At 48.3% G+C, this 16,829-nt stretch overlaps 1 protein-coding gene across 7 annotated transcripts; it reads left to right on the top strand.

The window, feature by feature from the left end:
- Positions 1-118: 118 nt before the first annotated feature.
- On the top strand, positions 119-16,611 carry LOC116945285 (signal peptide peptidase-like). 7 transcript variants are annotated; one of them, XM_032959684.2, is made up of 13 exons: positions 119-265; positions 771-937; positions 5,055-5,153; positions 6,017-6,099; positions 6,662-6,750; positions 7,144-7,229; positions 7,854-7,979; positions 9,290-9,332; positions 10,003-10,086; positions 10,570-10,660; positions 13,845-13,938; positions 15,057-15,142; positions 16,282-16,611. In XM_032959684.2, exons 2-13 carry the CDS (start codon positions 848-850, stop codon positions 16,421-16,423), a joined length of 1,113 nt encoding a protein of 370 aa, XP_032815575.2. In that variant the 5' UTR covers positions 119-265; positions 771-847; the 3' UTR covers positions 16,424-16,611. The 7 variants fall into 7 exon arrangements, with proteins under 7 accessions (XP_032815575.2, XP_032815574.2, XP_032815573.2 ...); XM_032959683.2 differs by having other exon boundaries at positions 127-402; XM_032959682.2 differs by having other exon boundaries at positions 127-614.
- Positions 16,612-16,829: the final 218 nt, after the last annotated feature.

Genomic DNA, 16,829 nt, shown 5'->3' with positions numbered 1-16,829 from the left:
CTCCCCCTCCTCCCCCTCCTCCTCCCCCTCCTCCTTACGGCTCCTCCCACCGCTCCTCCCCCTCCTCCTCCGGCTCTTCCCCCCGCTCCTCCTCCCGCTCCTCCCCCTCGCTCCTCCCCCTCCCGCTCCTCTCCCCGCTCCTCCCCCCGCTCTTCCTCCTCCTCCCCCTCCTCCCCACACTCGCCACGCTTGACACAGCGAGCCCAGGGAGGGTGACACACGAGTGTCACGTGTGTGGGAGCACGCACACCGAGGAGATGGAGCGGTGAGATGAGCCCGTGCGAGGGTGCTGCATGGATCGTCGTCGTCATCATCGCATCGCGGCAGGGCGAGATTTGGCGACGGCGGCTTGCGGAGGAATTCCTCCAGCGGGGGATTGACACCGGCTGATTAATTAATCACGTAATTCATATCCTTCGTTAACTGACGCCGTGCTCATTGACACCACCGTCGCCACCACCTCCACGCTCAACCCCAGCTGCACCGGCAGACAGGACAGGCGTTCAGATGCGGGGCAGCGCTCTCACGCGCTCATCTCACTCCTAGAACTCGTGATACATCTCTTGATCTGATCGATCCCATTATCTCTCTGATACAGCTGATGCATCACCCTGGTACGTCTCCGGATACATTCTGATCTCGTAATAATCTCCCCGATACATTTCGTGTTACACCTCCCGGTAAATACGCTGATACAGCCAATACGTATCCCTGGTACATCTCGTGATAATCTACTGACACACCCAATAATCTCCATCTCTCTGATACAGCTGATGGATCTCCAGGATCCGTGTCCTGCTAAATCTCCCTGATACATCTCTGGATACTTCTCGTTTCGGCTGGGACCATGGCGGGCCGCGTGGCGCTCTCCGCGTTCTCACTGCTGCCCGTGGTGTGCGGGGCAAGGAGGGCGGCACGCCGAGACCAGGTGAAGCAGGTGAGTCGTGTGGGAGGTTCACGTGAGACCAGGTGAAGCAGGTGAGTCGTGTGGGAGGTTCACGTGAGACCAGGTGAAGCAGGCGAGTCGTGTGGGAGGTTCACGTGAGACCAGGTGAAGCAGGTGAGTCGTGTGGGAGGTTCACGTGAGACCAGGTGAAGCAGGCGAGTCGTGTGGGAGGTTCACGTGAGACCAGGTGAAGCAGGTGAGTCGTGTGGGAGGTTCACGTGAGACAAGATGAAGCAGGTGAGTCGTGTGGAAGGTTCACGTGAGACCAGGTGAAGCAGGTGAGTCGTGTGGGAGGTTCACGTGAGACCAGGTGAAGCAGGTGAGTCGTGTGGGAGGTTCACGTGAGACCAGGTGAAGCAGGCGAGTCGTGTGGGAGGTTCACGTGAGACCAGGTGAAGCAGGTGAGTCGTGTGGGAGGTTCACGTGAGACCAGGTGAAGCAGGCGAGTCGTGTGGGAGGTTCACGTGAGACCAGGTGAAGCAGGTGAGTCGTGTGGGAGGTTCACGTGAGACAAGATGAAGCAGGTGAGTCGTGTGGGAGGTTCACGTGAGACCAGGTGAAGCAGGTGAGTCGTGTGGGAGGTTCACGTGAGACCAGGTGAAGCAGGTGAGTCGTGTGGGAGGTTCACGTGCGACCAGGTGAAGCAGGTGAGTCGTGTGGGAGGTTCACGTGAGACCAGGTGAAGCAGGTGAGTCGTGTGGGAGGTTCACGTGAGACAAGATGAAGCAGGTGAGTCGTGTGGGAGGTTCACGTGAGACCAGGTGAAGCAGGTGAGTCGTGTGGGAGGTTCACGTGAGACCAGGTGAAGCAGGTGAGTCGTGTGGGAGGTTCACGTGAGACCAGGTGAAGCAGGTGAGTCGTGTGGGAGGTTCACGTGAGACCAGGTGAAGCAGGTGAGTCGTGTGGGAGGTTCACGTGAGACCAGGTGAAGCAGGTGAGTCGTGTGGGAGGTTCACGTGAGACCAGGTGAAGCAGGTGAGTCGTGTGGGAGGTTCACGTGAGACCAGGTGAAGCAGGTGAGTCGTGTGGGAGGTTCACGTGAGACAAGATGAAGCAGGTGAGTCGTGTGGAAGGTTCACGTGAGACCAGGTGAAGCAGGTGAGTCGTGTGGGAGGTTCACGTGAGACCAGGTGAAGCAGGTGAGTCGTGTGGGAGGTTCACGTGATACCAGGTGAAGCAGGCGAGTCGTGTGGGAGGTTCACGTGAGACCAGGTGAAGCAGGTGAGTCGTGTGGGAGGTTCACGTGAGACCAGGTGAAGCAGGCGAGTCGTGTGGGAGGTTCACGTGAGACCAGGTGAAGCAGGTGAGTCGTGTGGGAGGTTCACGTGAGACAAGATGAAGCAGGTGAGTCGTGTGGGAGGTTCACGTGAGACCAGGTGAAGCAGGTGAGTCGTGTGGGAGGTTCACGTGAGACCAGGTGAAGCAGGTGAGTCGTGTGGGAGGTTCACGTGCGACCAGGTGAAGCAGGTGAGTCGTGTGGGAGGTTCACGTGAGACCAGGTGAAGCAGGTGAGTCGTGTGGGAGGTTCACGTGAGACAAGATGAAGCAGGTGAGTCGTGTGGGAGGTTCACGTGAGACCAGGTGAAGCAGGTGAGTCGTGTGGGAGGTTCACGTGAGACCAGGTGAAGCAGGTGAGTCGTGTGGGAGGTTCACGTGAGACCAGGTGAAGCAGGTGAGTCGTGTGGGAGGTTCACGTGAGACCAGGTGAAGCAGGTGAGTCGTGTGGGAGGTTCACGTGAGACCAGGTGAAGCAGGTGAGTCGTGTGGGAGGTTCACGTGAGACCAGGTGAAGCAGGTGAGTCGTGTGGGAGGTTCACGTGAGACAAGATGAAGCAGGTGAGTCGTGTGGGAGGTTCACGTGAGACCAGGTGAAGCAGGTGAGTCGTGTGGGAGGTTCACGTGAGACCAGGTGAAGCAGGTGAGTCGTGTGGGAGGTTCACGTGAGACCAGGTGAAGCAGGTGAGTCGTGTGGGAGGTTCACGTGAGACCAGGTGAAGCAGGTGAGTCGTGTGGGAGGTTCACGTGAGACAAGATGAAGCAGGTGAGTCGTGTGGGAGGTTCACGTGAGACCAGGTGAAGCAGGTGAGTCGTGTGGGAGGTTCACGTGAGACCAGGTGAAGCAGGTGAGTCGTGTGGGAGGTTCACGTGAGACCGGGTGAAGCAGGTGAGTCGTGTGGGAGGTTTACGTGAGACCAGGTGAAGCAGGTGAGTCGTGTGGGAGGTTCACGTGAGACAAGATGAAGCAGGTGAGTCGTGTGGGAGGTTCATGTGAGACCAGGTGAAGCAGGTGAGTATTGTGAGATGTTCACGTGAGACCAGGTGAAGCAGGTGAGTCGTGTGGGAGGTTCACGTGCGACCAGATGAAGCAGGTGAGTCGTGTGGGAGGTTCACGTGAGACCAGGTGAAGCAGGTGAGTTGTGTGGGAGGTTCACGTGCGACCAGGTGAAGCAGGTGAGTCGTGTGGGAGTTTCACGTGAGACCAGGTGAAGCAGGTGAGTCATGTGAGATGTTCACGTGACACCAGGTCAACAAGGTGAGTCGTGTGAGTCGTTCACGTGAGACCAGGTAAAGCAGGTGAGTCGTGTGAGATGTTCACGTGAGACCAGGTGAAGCAGGTGAGTCTAGGTGAGGAGTCCTGATTTATAATTAGTTATTAATTAAAAATAATTAGGACCCTGTACTCCTCTAGAATATTAACCTTTTTGTCTTTGGTTCTGTTGCTCGGCTCACGGCAACAATATAGCGGGGAAACTGGTGAACGCCATCATCCATGTCACATATCAAACAAACTCAAATACCCACCGTCACCCGAAAGAGCCAATCAACTGAATTTGTTACGTAGGCAAATATTTTATTCGACGCTTCACTCACAGCAGTTCTCCTCTCGCGAGAGCAGAGCTGCTGTTAACACTTGATGATGCTGGATATAATCTCCAGAGAAATTTTGTTTAAAATTTGTTAGAAATTTGCTTTCGTTGAAAAACCAAATCACGCGGCATATTGCCCACGTGACAACTTGAGTTGATTGGCTCTGTCGGGTGGCGAAGGGTATCGGTGAACATCCTATTATAGCTAGGTCGTGTAACCCAAAAATAATTAATTTTGACTTCTAATATTGGTCATGAAAGACTGTATAAAATTAGTTAAGAGTCGTGTTTTAGATGATGGTGAGGTGAAGGTGAAAACGAGGTGATGCTCTGTGTATCGCTCTGATCCCATGGATGGAATGGATAGGTGGTTGCACAACATCACAAAACACTTCAGCATGAAATGCATTTGATGTTTCTTAACCAGTTCAACATCGGGCATTCTCAGTGAACCCTACGAGGCAACTTATTCCAGTGTGCTCAATGTGTGCTGGACCCTAGTCCAGCTTTCTAAGGGGCTATGTGGCACCGCAGCCGATTGGTGTTATGTCCATTCGAATCTTTCGCAGAACAGCGCAACCCATAATGTTAGAGACGTCCCACAGAAGTGGATATTACAGAACTACTTGTGAGATCTCTTCAAATTCATATTCTTGGTTCTTTCGGTAAAGTCACGTAGAAGGGAAGCAATAAAATAATAAAAATATAAAACAATACAATTCTCACGACGTTTCGACCGCAACACAAGCAATCATCAGGTGTGAAAGCCACAACAAGAAAATTTGAAAAAAGTGGCGGTTATTTTTAACGTTAGCACCACGGAGAGAGATTTGACAGTTTGTTCGTGAGAATTTTATTGTTTTATATTTTTATTATTTTACTGTTTCCCTTCTCCGTGTCTTTACCGAAAGAATCAAGAATATGAATCCCTGCAGTCACGAAAGCTTTAAATCAAAAGATCCCTTCAAGTAAATCTCTTACACACCCACCCTACCATACGAGAATAATGTCCGTCACATGACAGTCAAGCTGATCATTCTAATTCTCAGAGTTGTAAAATTGGTCGAATTAAGTACGGAACCAACCTCAACGTCGTGGTTTTTTGTGCAGTCGTTGGTGACCGGACTGAGACCATCAACTCGCTACACTTGAGAACCCGGTTTAATCACAGGCGGCTGGCCTGGCTTCGAACTCTGCTCTTTGTAACGACCCGGCGCGTTCACCTCTGCGTGTGAACGCAGGCAGCGTGCGCGGTCGAGGAACCCTCGCGCGGATGGCTCGCGGCACGTGCGCCTCTGTGCAGCGGCGTGGCCCTGCTCGCCCTGCACTTCCTCTACCGGGTAAACGCCTCCTCGCTCACCGCCCGCTGCCGTGTTCACCAACACGCACGTGCCACTGGCTCAGAGTTCACTCTCTCTCGAAGAGGGAGAACGACTTAGAGATGAGAGCAGGAACCACAGACAAGCGGGGAGGCAGCAACGTGATGAGTCAGTGCCAACAATTGCCTAAGCTCTGTAGTCCTCTACATATTAAGGTGTTATTGGCCAATTCATGATTGTTTACATGTGGGAGGAAATCAGAATACCCATAAAACGCATACATATGAGTGAGGGAGCAACACGGTATTCTATACAGGTGAACACAGGTGCAGTCTATACAGACGGAACATGTTGCGCTACTGCTTTTCCTGACAAGCCAGGGTATGGACACCTCAGTGCGCATGGGAAGGAGTTTCGCAACGTTTGTGTGATCCACTAACCCTCGCTGCCTCCACAGTGCTGGATTACAGGCCACGTGCGTAGCCACCACTGCCGGTTATTTTACCGTACTCCACCGTGCTGCTCAGTGTCGGTTAGTGAGAGCGAGGAGCACAGATATGAGAACATTACAGCACAATCATCGATTTTCCTGGACTGTCCAGAGTATGACATTTTAAATCTTGTCAGTAACACTGGCCTTCACGAGAAACATATATAATAGGCGACGTTCTGGGAAATGGCTATTCTTCATATTGTCTATCTTTACATGCTATGAAGAAGTGCCATTGCCTGCATAGTGGCCTTTCCCTTTTGAGCCCGCAGTGTTATTGACGAGCGTGTTGCATTTCCACGCGTTTCTCTTGTGCTTCTGCACCACTGCCAATGCAGCAGCAGCATCACCAAGTAGAGTAAAAACATTCTACGTTTATCTTCGGCTGTTGCAGATGTGTCCTCACGACGTGCTGTCGGAGGTGCTGGCTGTCTACTCCCTCGTTCTGGGCACTGTGGCCCTCCTGTGCTCCATACGGTGTGTTTCACATGACCGCAATCATCATATTTGGACACACAGGAGTGAGGTGGCCAGGTGGCTCAGAGATTATCCAATACGAACAACACTTTGGTGCTGTAGTTGTGTTAGAATTCGGGACTTGTGCCATTAAATACCAGCCAAATTACTCAAACGTTTTTTCAAGCGTTGGAATACAAAATCCAGAGGATGATGGATTTTTTGCAAAGTTGCAGACGCGTTTTGCCATGACAGCTGCCCATCTGCATCTGTACTGCGAATGCAATACTTCCGAGGACAAGCACGTTGGAAAGCGTTACAGAATCCACACGTACACGTTATTTTTGTGGTTTAATGTTAACGTTGCGTGCAACAGAATAAATAAATATATAGATAAAGGAGATCGAGAGATAGAACTGCGATGTTGCACTTTTCGCAGTGGCATTCAATGTGAAACACACAACGATGAATGCGCTAGTACAACCGAGTGGTTAACCTTGAAAGTGTACACTACGAATATGATGGACGATCAGTGTCACTGTGACAAGATGCGACAATGTTCCCGTCTCACACGATTGTTTAGGCCGACTGTACTCGCGATGCTTCCCGAAGGGTTCCCCAATACGTGGTACCAGGTGACGCTTAACCAAGGCTTAGGGACGGCAAGGAGAGGTGAGCTACTGGTATATAAATGCAGCCTAATTACACCCTTCTCTCGTGATGTTTGCAGCCGCTTCGATGAGAATGTGGCTATGATTACGGAACTGCGAATGTAGCAGACGCGGTTAATGCCGAGGGGCGCGTTAATGCGTGTTTCCCCGCTGGCGGGTATTGGAGAGCCCCCTTTGGCCCTCGGTGAGCAAACGATTGTCCACCCCTCCCATAGTAGCTGCAGATTATTTGCAATGAACCTCGTTCATTCATAGTCTTAAGAATGAGGCGAGAGGCCACTGAGACCAAACGTCCATCTTGCGATGGAGACCCGGGCAAATGTAAGCTGTCTGTATACGTGGGCGTGCACTCAGTCTGTGACAACCTCTTGCCGGGTTTTATGTCCCCCTCCAGAGATATGGAGCATGAGGTTTGACCGGAGAGACCTGCTGAGCTTGGCAGCAAGCCTGTCTGTGGGCCTGTGCTACTTTGTCACCAAGGTGCTGCGCCCGGCCCCGCGGCATGGCACAGCTCGCCACCTCACTCCACTCGCTCAAGAGCAGGCCTTCTCTTTTATCCGTAGATGTTCACCGATTGTTGTTGTTGTTGGCATGAATGGATTATATTTTACCCGGAGTGCCCGTGAGATGGAACATCTCGTTTGCACGGGTGCCTTAACCTAATCGAATACAAGATATATATTATAACACGATCACATCTTGTATATTTATCCTACCTTACCTAGCTCCATCACCGATGACCAAATCACTCGGAAGCTAAGCTGGTTTTATCCTGGATAGTGCATGGATCAGCAACCCCTATGCAGAAACAGGTTGTCATGTAGGGCTAGTGGGGCTACGTGGAGGGCAGTAGAAGCTGGTGAAGCAACATTCATTGTTTTACTGTACTTCCATGCCCCCAGGTTTACGCTCCCCAACCTTAAACGCGCACTGGCCAGCATGGTGAAGTATGTTCAAATAAAGTCCACAACCGACACAAAGTGTTGGAAAAGCCCTCGTCCAGTAGTGGATTGAGAGGGCTGCACACGTCCGTGCAGGCGGTAGACTCGACCCTGGTGTGACAATGACGCAGTGAGCGTGCCGTGCGTGCTGCGTGTGACCCAGCACTGGGCCACGAGCGATGTCCTGGCTGCGTCCCTGGCGCTGCGCGGGGTGGAATTGCTGCCGCTGTGCTCCATCCCTGCAGCGTGCCTACTCTTCGCATGTCTCTGTCTACATGACATCACGTCGGTAAGCCTGGGGATGATTACTCCATTCTCTTCGGCGGCCGAGCATTGCTGAGATCATTGGTTAGAATCCAGGTTTGGGCCATTGTGAGTAGAGCACGCGCAGTCAGCAATTTGACTAAAATTTAACTCTGGGAATAAAAATGAATGTTTGACTATCATGAGATGAGCATGACTGTCATATGGCAGTCATGGAGCTGAGGTCACTTGCAGTGCGGATCTCTGTTAAGAGTAGCTCTGTGACATCTGCTTCCATGGGTAATTTTCTAGAAGAAGTGTCTCGTTGCTCTGTGAGAGATCCGAGTGGATTCTGCATCTCATGACGCTGATAGCTCATTTGGGATCAAATTGGTGAAAAGTAAACAAATAAAAAAAGTGATAGTTACCGGGATGGTAAAAACGGATCGTATCGGTGGAAGGGATTTTGAGGTGCAAGGATTCCTTGCCCCATGTGTGGAGGAAGGACAAACCTTTGCCACTCCGTGCTCCACACAAAACGAACTACGGCTGAACCAAAACACACGAGCGCTTGATGGTATCTTCACTGCACAACAACCGATATTTTAGAACACTACTCTGCTCATAAACATAGGCAATGAGGACAAAAATATATACAAAAATGCAATTTAAACACTGCCTACCGTAATTAACGGATAACCGTAATTGCAGCTGAAAGGAATCGTCAAACGAGGCGAGACTGAATAACCACTTCGCAAAATCATGAAGAAGGTTGAAAACTTTTGATTTAAAGCTTTCGTGACTGCAGTAATTCATATTCTTAGCTCTTTCGGTAAAGTCACGTTGAAGGGAAACAATAAAATAATAAAATATATATAACAATAAAAAATTCTCACGACGTTTCGACCATAACACAAACGGTCGTCATCAGGTGTGTCACCTGATGATAAAAAATTATCACGACGTTTCGACCATCAGGTGAATCACCTGATGACGACCGTTTGTGTTATGGTCGAAACGTCGTGAGAATTTTTTATTGTTTTATATATATTTTATTATTTTATTGTTTCCCTTCAACGTGACTTTACCGAAAGAGCTAAGAATAAGGTTGAAAGCGTTAACGGAAGTGAGACCGGAATGATGCATGGTATGCGCCACTGCTGACCAGCACCAGCAGTTAGAGAGCTGAATATGCACAATAAATACGTGACTTTATTACATTCGTGAGAGTAATGGTTTTTGTAAAATAAAGAAAAATGAGCTGAAAGCTCTCTTGAAGGTTGAGATGTCATGAACCGGTGGCCTGTGAGGTCCTCGTTAGAGATGGTGAAACGCCGTTGTTTGTTTTCATGGCAGTGTCAGGAACTGAGTGGACTTGAAGGGAACATTCCGATCGCCCGTAAGTAGAGCATGCACAGTAAGCAAGTTACGCTTCTGAACAGATCGTTGTTTCATTTGCCATCACAAGCGACCGTAGTTATATTTATTTAAGCTACAGTGTTATGCTGCACCGTGTGTGGGGAAATTTACCTTGCTGTCATCCGAATACGATTCTCACATATATTTGGTGGGCCACACATTACCACGCAGACTCCTTAGCCCTATCCAATAGTAACGTGACAACGTGCGTGTCGAGCAATTGTAAATAGGCCCTTGAAGTGATAATAGCGACTGAGCAGGCATAACGTACTTTACAGGCACATCACTCACCATAGTCCCTAAACCTGGTAGCTTTGTGTGGTTGGTATGGGCCCTGGTAGATATAATTAAATGGGGCCCTCTGCCTGTAGGCTGGCACCTGGTCCCCCCCGGCCTGCGAGACCCCCCCCCCCCAGTGCAGTTGCACCACCTGCACACTCAATAGCTATGCCACTGTCCAGAGACGCAAGTGATGCTGCTCGTCGTCTAACATTTCCAAAGGGTGCATTCGGCCATGTCTGTCCAAGATCGGTGCTCACAGGTTGAGCACATCGATGTTGTTTCGCTTACCCCGGTGTGTGCGATGATGTTGTACCGGTGAAATCGCTCAATGACGCGCTCACTGGCTCGATCCAAACTGTTGCCCGCAGTGGTATTCCCCAAAGAATTATTCGGAGATGGTGTGGACGTGTCGCCGTTCGTGATAGTACCACTGGACACTGTCGTCATTCCAGGTGAGACTATTCACCAGCACTATTCATTTTACAGCTTTCATTTTTTTTTATTTAAAACAGTCTATGTCACTTGTTTAGTGAATGCTCAGTTTAACACGTAGGCTTTCGCCACCGTTATTGTCCATAACAGAGGTTTATTGGGTTAGATCACGTAAATATAAATGTTGTGTCGTTAAACCCGCCACCACCCGACACAGCCAATTAGTAATGTTTGTCACGAAAACAAAACATAGTTGTAATTACTGGCAAAACGTCGTACTCGATTGTAAATGTTGTGGGTTTACTCTCCAACACACCAGCGTGCCATGTTAGTAACGAATGTTTTGTTTACATGACAAACCTAATTGGCTGTGTTGGGTGGTGGCGGTACACGTTACTGCATAGTTAGAGCAACAGATGGATAACATAAAAAGTCCTCAGAAAATATCAGCAGTAAAACGTACCTCTTAAATGTTTCTCTTGTGTTTTTTTCTGGTTGTGAAGCTGAATGCAGCATAAATAACAAAATCATGCCCACGGCTGTCTCCCATTATTCAGGGATATTCATAGCATTTTTGCTGAAATTTGACATAAGGTAAGATTAATTTCCACTTAATATAAATTTGATCGCCTCATTCCACGTGTTGCTTTATACAATTAGGAGGCAATGTTTGTGCATTGAATAATGAAGTCTTATGTTCTTTCTAACACAGTGAAGTAAAACATGAATAAGCCACCGTTACACATGCAATTGGCGTCATCTGTTGAGATGGAGAATTAATTCAGATCCCTCACAGAAGTGCAACCCTTCGTGTTTGAGAACAGCCCGTGGAAACAGATATCACAGAGCTCCATCGGAGATCCCTTAAAGTGACCTCTGCTCCACACAGTAGAGAGCAGCACTGTCTCATTCGCTGAACAATAAGGGAGGGACGTCCCGTCGCATGATGTTTTAATTCTCAGAGCTAGAATTTAGCCAAATTAGATGTGGGAACCACATTCACATGTTTCAGTTACTTTGTGTAGTAGTGGGTGACTGGGCTGAGACCACAAAATAACTGCACTTGAGAACCAAGTTTAATCACAGGATTTGAAGTGAGGATCACAGTGTAAGCAGCTCGGCACTCTGACCTCTGAGCTACCTAGCCCTCTCCGGGCTTGTGTTTCCTTAAACATATATTCATCCTATAGATGGGGTGACTCTTACCAGTCAGCTCCACCACTTCACAGATCAAACCCTTCCCACACTAGCCCTGCCCCTTCCTCCATAGGCAGGATCAAGCAAGTTAGGGATTATCTAAAATAAATGGGTTTTTTGGGTTGTATAACGTAAATATGTGTCGTTAACCACCATCACTAGAAACAGCCAATTAGTAAGGTTTGTCACGTAAACAAAACGTGCCAATTGATTCCTACTTTAACGTACCAGTGTTTTGGAGAATAAACCCGCAATATTTACCGTTTGGTTATGACGTTTCGCTGGTAATTATATTTATGCCATGTAACCCAAAACACCTTCATTATTAATAATATTGGTTGCGAAAGCCTGCGTGTTAAATCGACTAACCTCTGTCGGGATTTTCATTGATTATGATATTGAAACGTGTCGCCAGGTTTCTGCCAGTGGATAATTAATCACTCCACTGCTGGATGAGGGCCTCCCCACACTGTGGGTTGTATGAGTTGTTTGACCATACTTTACCAGGTTGTTCAGTGTGGGTTGGTGGAGGGAGATCTCATGACCGTTTCAGATATCACTCGCTGCCTGTGGCCGAGAATCAAACTCGGTCACCGGATTCGTAATCATGTTTTTTTTTTAATAATTGCGTCGTCGTTCATGCAAATTGCATCTCTCACAATCCCTGAGGAAGCACACATAATCGGGAAGTCATTCACGCAGTGAGTCAGCACCAACAATTGCCCAAGCTCTGCAGTCCTCTATATGTTAAAATGTTTTCAGCCAATTCTTCAGCATTTATACATGTGGGGGCAACACTATCCCATACAGTTGGAACAGGTTAAGACCACACTTTGTTGTTACTCATTCTCCTGGCAAGAGCAGGGTATGGCACCTCCTACAGTGAGGGAAAAAAGTATTTGATCCCCTGCTGATTTTTGTACGTTTGCCCACTGACAAAGAAATGATTAGTCTATAATTTTAATGGTAGGTTGCATTGAACAGTGAGAGACGGAATAACAACAACAAAATCCAGAAAAACGCATGTCAAAAACGTTATAAATTGATTTGCATTTTAATGAGGGAAATAAGTATTTGACCCCTCTGCAAAACATGACTTAGTACTTGGTGGCAAAACCCTTGTTGGCAATCACAGAGGACAGACATCTCACCTCGTGAAGTTGCAATGATCATGAGAACGGTGAGGAATCAGCCCAGAACTACACGGGAGGATCTTGTCAATGATCTCAAGGCAGCTGGGACCATAGTCACCAAGAAAACAATTGGTAACACACTACGCAGTGAAGGACTGAAATCCTGCAGTGCCCGCAAGGTCCCCGTGCCCAAGAAAGCACATATACATGCCCGTCTGAAGTTTGCCAATGAACATCTGAACGATTCAGAGGACACCTGGGTGAAAGTGTTGTGGTCAGATGAGACCAAAATGGAGCTCTTTGGCATCAACTCAACTCGCCATGTTTGGAGGAGGAGGAATGCTGCCTATGACCCCAAGAACACCATCCCCACCGTCACACATGGAGGTGGAAATATGATGCTTTGGGGGTGTTTTTCTGCTAAGGGGACAGGACAATTTCACCGCATCAAAGGGACGATGGACGGGGCCATGTACCGTCAAATCTTGGGTGAGAACCTCCTTCCCTCAGCCAGACCATTGAAAATGGGTCGTGGATGGGTATTCCGGCATGACAATGACCCAAAACACACGGCCAAGGCAACAAAGGAGTGGCTCAAGAAGAAGCACATTAAGGTCCTGGAGTGGCCTAGCCAGTCTCCAGACCTTAATCCCAGAGAAAATCTGTGGAGGGAGCTGAAGGTTCGAGTTGCCAAGCGTCAGCCTCGAAACCTTAATGACTTGGAGAAGATCTGTAAAGAGGAGTGGGACAAAATCCCTCCTGAGATGTGTGCAAACCTGGTGGCCAACAACAAGAAACGTCTGACCTCTGTGATTGCCAACAAGGGTTTTACCACCAAGTGCTAAGTCATGTTTTGCAGAGGGGTCAAATACTTATTTCCCTCATTAAAATGCCAATCAATTTATAACATTTTTGACATGCGTTTTTCTGGATTTTGTTGTTGTTATTCTGTCTCTCACTGTTCAAAAAAACCTACCATTAACATTATTGACTGATCATTTCTTCGTCAGTGGGCAAACGTACAAAATCAGCAGGGGATCAAATACTTGTTTCACTCACTGTAGATGCCCACGGGAATGGCGTTTCACAACATTTGTCTGGTGATCCACCGAACCTTGCTGCTTCCACAGTGCTGGATTACAGGCCACGTGCATAGCCACCATCGCCCGCAAATACGTTGATCAAGATCATGTTCTCTTATCTACTACTCTCCCACTAGTTTGCTTTATCTGTGGCTACTTTACATTATTTGCCAAGGGCTTACGCTTAGTCATTGAGGTAATAAAGTTGTTACATGAATTGCTTAAGTATCTTCAATCGAAAGTATTGCTTCAATGACATTGTTGTGTCTCGTATGCATTACACATCACCACCTTTACTCTGTTGACTCTTTTATAAAAGCAGTGTTACCCGGATGTGCATAACATGTTTTTTCTCACTCCGAACAGCATTGAGAGGAATAGTCGCGTTTACTTCTACACGGGACTCACATCATACGCCGCGGGACTCTGTCTCACAGCAGTGTTGGAACATTATGCTCTGGTACGCAAGGCCCTTTGAACCGATGTCCACACGTCGCTAAGTCCAGTTATATACTGCTTTACTTGAAGTTGGATTCGACAGAGTCCACGTGTTTTAAGCAGCGAGGGCCAAACCCAGAAGGTGTCCTGTTCATCCCCAGCGAGCCTTAGCCCCACATGTCCCATCTCCATTCCAACTGATGCCGCACTGAGACTCATAAACTAACACAGATATCTCACAGACTCGCACAGAGTCCGACATTCTCCCTTGGAGACTGGCGGACTCGCTCAGAGACCCACGGACTCGCACAGAGGCCCGCAGACTCACACAGACACCCAGTGGTGGGTGGATACAAAGCTTTTGGGGACAGCCATAATTTTGGTGCATCGGTCATGGTGGAAGGTTGACCATACTTCAGCATGCTGGTCAGTGCGGGTTGGTGAAGGGAACATGTTTTGTCTTGCCTCTCCATAGGAATATGGAATTTCCACCACTGGCGCAGGGCTGTAAGTAGGAGATGAGCACCAATGCCTCTATGCTGGTTTGAACAGAAGATCCAATCTGAATGTTTTATTGAGTGTGTGTCGGTGTGTGTCGGTGTGTGTCGGCCACCAGTAACGAATATTTGAACCGGTCTTGGGCCTCCCCTAGGTCGACTCAGCCTCAAATTAATACCTGGTGCGGTGTGTAAACATCGCCACTCGGGAGACAAAGGCGACAGAGCGTGGTGTTGGCCACCCACCCCCTCGTGTGCCATGTCGGCCTTCATAGGTGCTCGCTAGCAGCACTTGTCCCTATAATCTGTTAAGGCTATATGGGGGATCTTTGTCTTTTGTGTACCCATTATCTATTTTAAGTCATCTCTATTTGTGCTAGACGTACATCACAAAGTGATGGGAACCTGATATTGCAATAATCGTCACATCGTGAAATGTAATATTATATCGTGGAAAATGGTATCAAAGCCACCCGAGTGTGATCTTTGAGGTCCGCCAGCAAAGGAGTTTGCTGATCGTGTTTGTCACTAAATGAGGAGCAAGTCCCACACGCTGCTGGACGGCGCTGCCTGCTTTACCCATAAATGGATCTGAATTGCCTCGCATAATTCCTAATTGAACCTGCGGCTTCTGTATTTGCAGCCAATATTTCCTTATCTGGCTCCAGTCTACCTTGGGCTGCCACTGCTGGTGGCTGCATACAGGGCGGAGCTCACGGAAATGTTCTGGTGAGGCCGCGTCAGCATTGCACGCTGTTTCACTGTGTGAATGTCATGCTTATACAGGGTTCTTTAAAACAATGTTAACACTTCGGAGAATTTGCATCAATACCACAAGAAATGTGCCTCCGGACTCGAGAGACCACCTGGAGAAGATTCCAGGCACGTGTTGACAATGATGGCGAACAAGTGGAGGCTCTTTGACATTTGGAAACTGTTAACATACATTTGTTATCATGTTACATCCATCCTTTTTCCATTAAAAAGGATAGTCCCGTACAAGTGTACATTTTTTTAAAGCATCCTGTATATTGAATTGTATTGCTGTGTATTCACAACTTAGGCAAACTTTTCAAAATGTCCCAATGTATTACAGTATGTGTGTATGTTGGACTTCTTTCGCACCGTATGTAGTCAACTGTCATAATCGGAGGTATGGGGGAAGGACAACAAACTAAACAAAAAAAAGCAGTTCTAAATAAATACGTTTTCAATCGAGATAATTTAAAAGTGCAAAGCTCCAGTGGCTTCCTAATATCCGAAGGAAGAGCATTCCAGACGGCCGCAGAAGCGCATCTGAAAGCGTGTGATTGGTGACCGTCCTTGTTCAATGGCTAGCCAATGCAGAATTAATGTATTGTTCTGAGTAATGCAGCAACAGATAGTCTGTATCTGTATTGATATATTGAGAGCTGTGGCAAGGAAAAAAGATATGAAACTTTAAGTTAAATGTTATATGCTACCTGCACGGTCGTTCATATTCTTAATTAAAATAAAAACCACGCAGAATGTAACCGATGCTGGCGAAACATCCCAATGATGAAAAATGACGCCCAAATTACTCATTGGGATTACACACAGCAGGAACATCACCTTTCCTACTGCGAAAACTTGGCAGGACCCTCCAGCAAGAGAGTCAGTCCTGGCTAAACAAGCTGAATGATAATACCAACAAATAGCGTGCGTGATGGCTCACGTTGATGTCACTGCACAGGTGCATGACTGCGACTTCACACAGCAACATCAGTCGGAGACTTGTGATACCAAATGAGCATGTGTGTGATCTGTGTGTGCCGTGTGTGTATATTGTGTGTATGTGTCGTATGTGGGTTGTGTGTGTCGTGTTGCGTGTGTGTGCATGAGAGCAGCTTTGTGTCGGCGGTGGAGCGGTCTCCCCACACTCCGCAGGCGAGCGAGCTGCCTCTAATGCCTGGCTACCCAGCAGCACTTGGGGCCTTCATGAGCTGCAAACCCAGGCTCTATCACATAGCAGACCCTAGCTCGGTGTGACCTTTCACCTCCAACCTATTGTCGTTTGAACGGTGGGATCTTGCCATATATCTTTCTGTGGCTCATTCTTATGATTTTAACATGGATTAATGAGCTCAACATGCTGTCGCAGTGTAATGGTCAGCACGCTAGGGGTCACCACTTCGATTCGTTAACAGTCAGTCCACGTGAAAATGTGAAAGCAGTGGTGGGGGAGGTGCCTCCCGGCCCGAGAGGGCCAAGTGCCTGCGGCGAGTTTGAGTCGAATGGGATTCAGATGGTGTGGGCAGAGACAGAAGAATATTGAAGGCAACATCCTGTGGTAGTTAGCGCAGGTGAAATGCGAGTTATTAGAAAAGTGTAGGACACTTCATGAAAGTTCAGTATTGACCTGGAGGTTGAATAGCAATCCATCTCTGCTTAGTGA

Source organism: Petromyzon marinus, chromosome 23, assembly GCF_048934315.1.
Source record: "Petromyzon marinus isolate PM22_M1 ecotype Great Lakes invasive population chromosome 23, UKy_Petmar_22M1.pri1.0, whole genome shotgun sequence".
In the NCBI taxonomy this organism is placed as follows: Eukaryota; Metazoa; Chordata; class Hyperoartia; order Petromyzontiformes; family Petromyzontidae; genus Petromyzon; species Petromyzon marinus.
The sequence above is the reverse complement of the archived record's forward strand: the minus strand, read 5'-3'. Positions and strand labels throughout refer to the sequence as shown.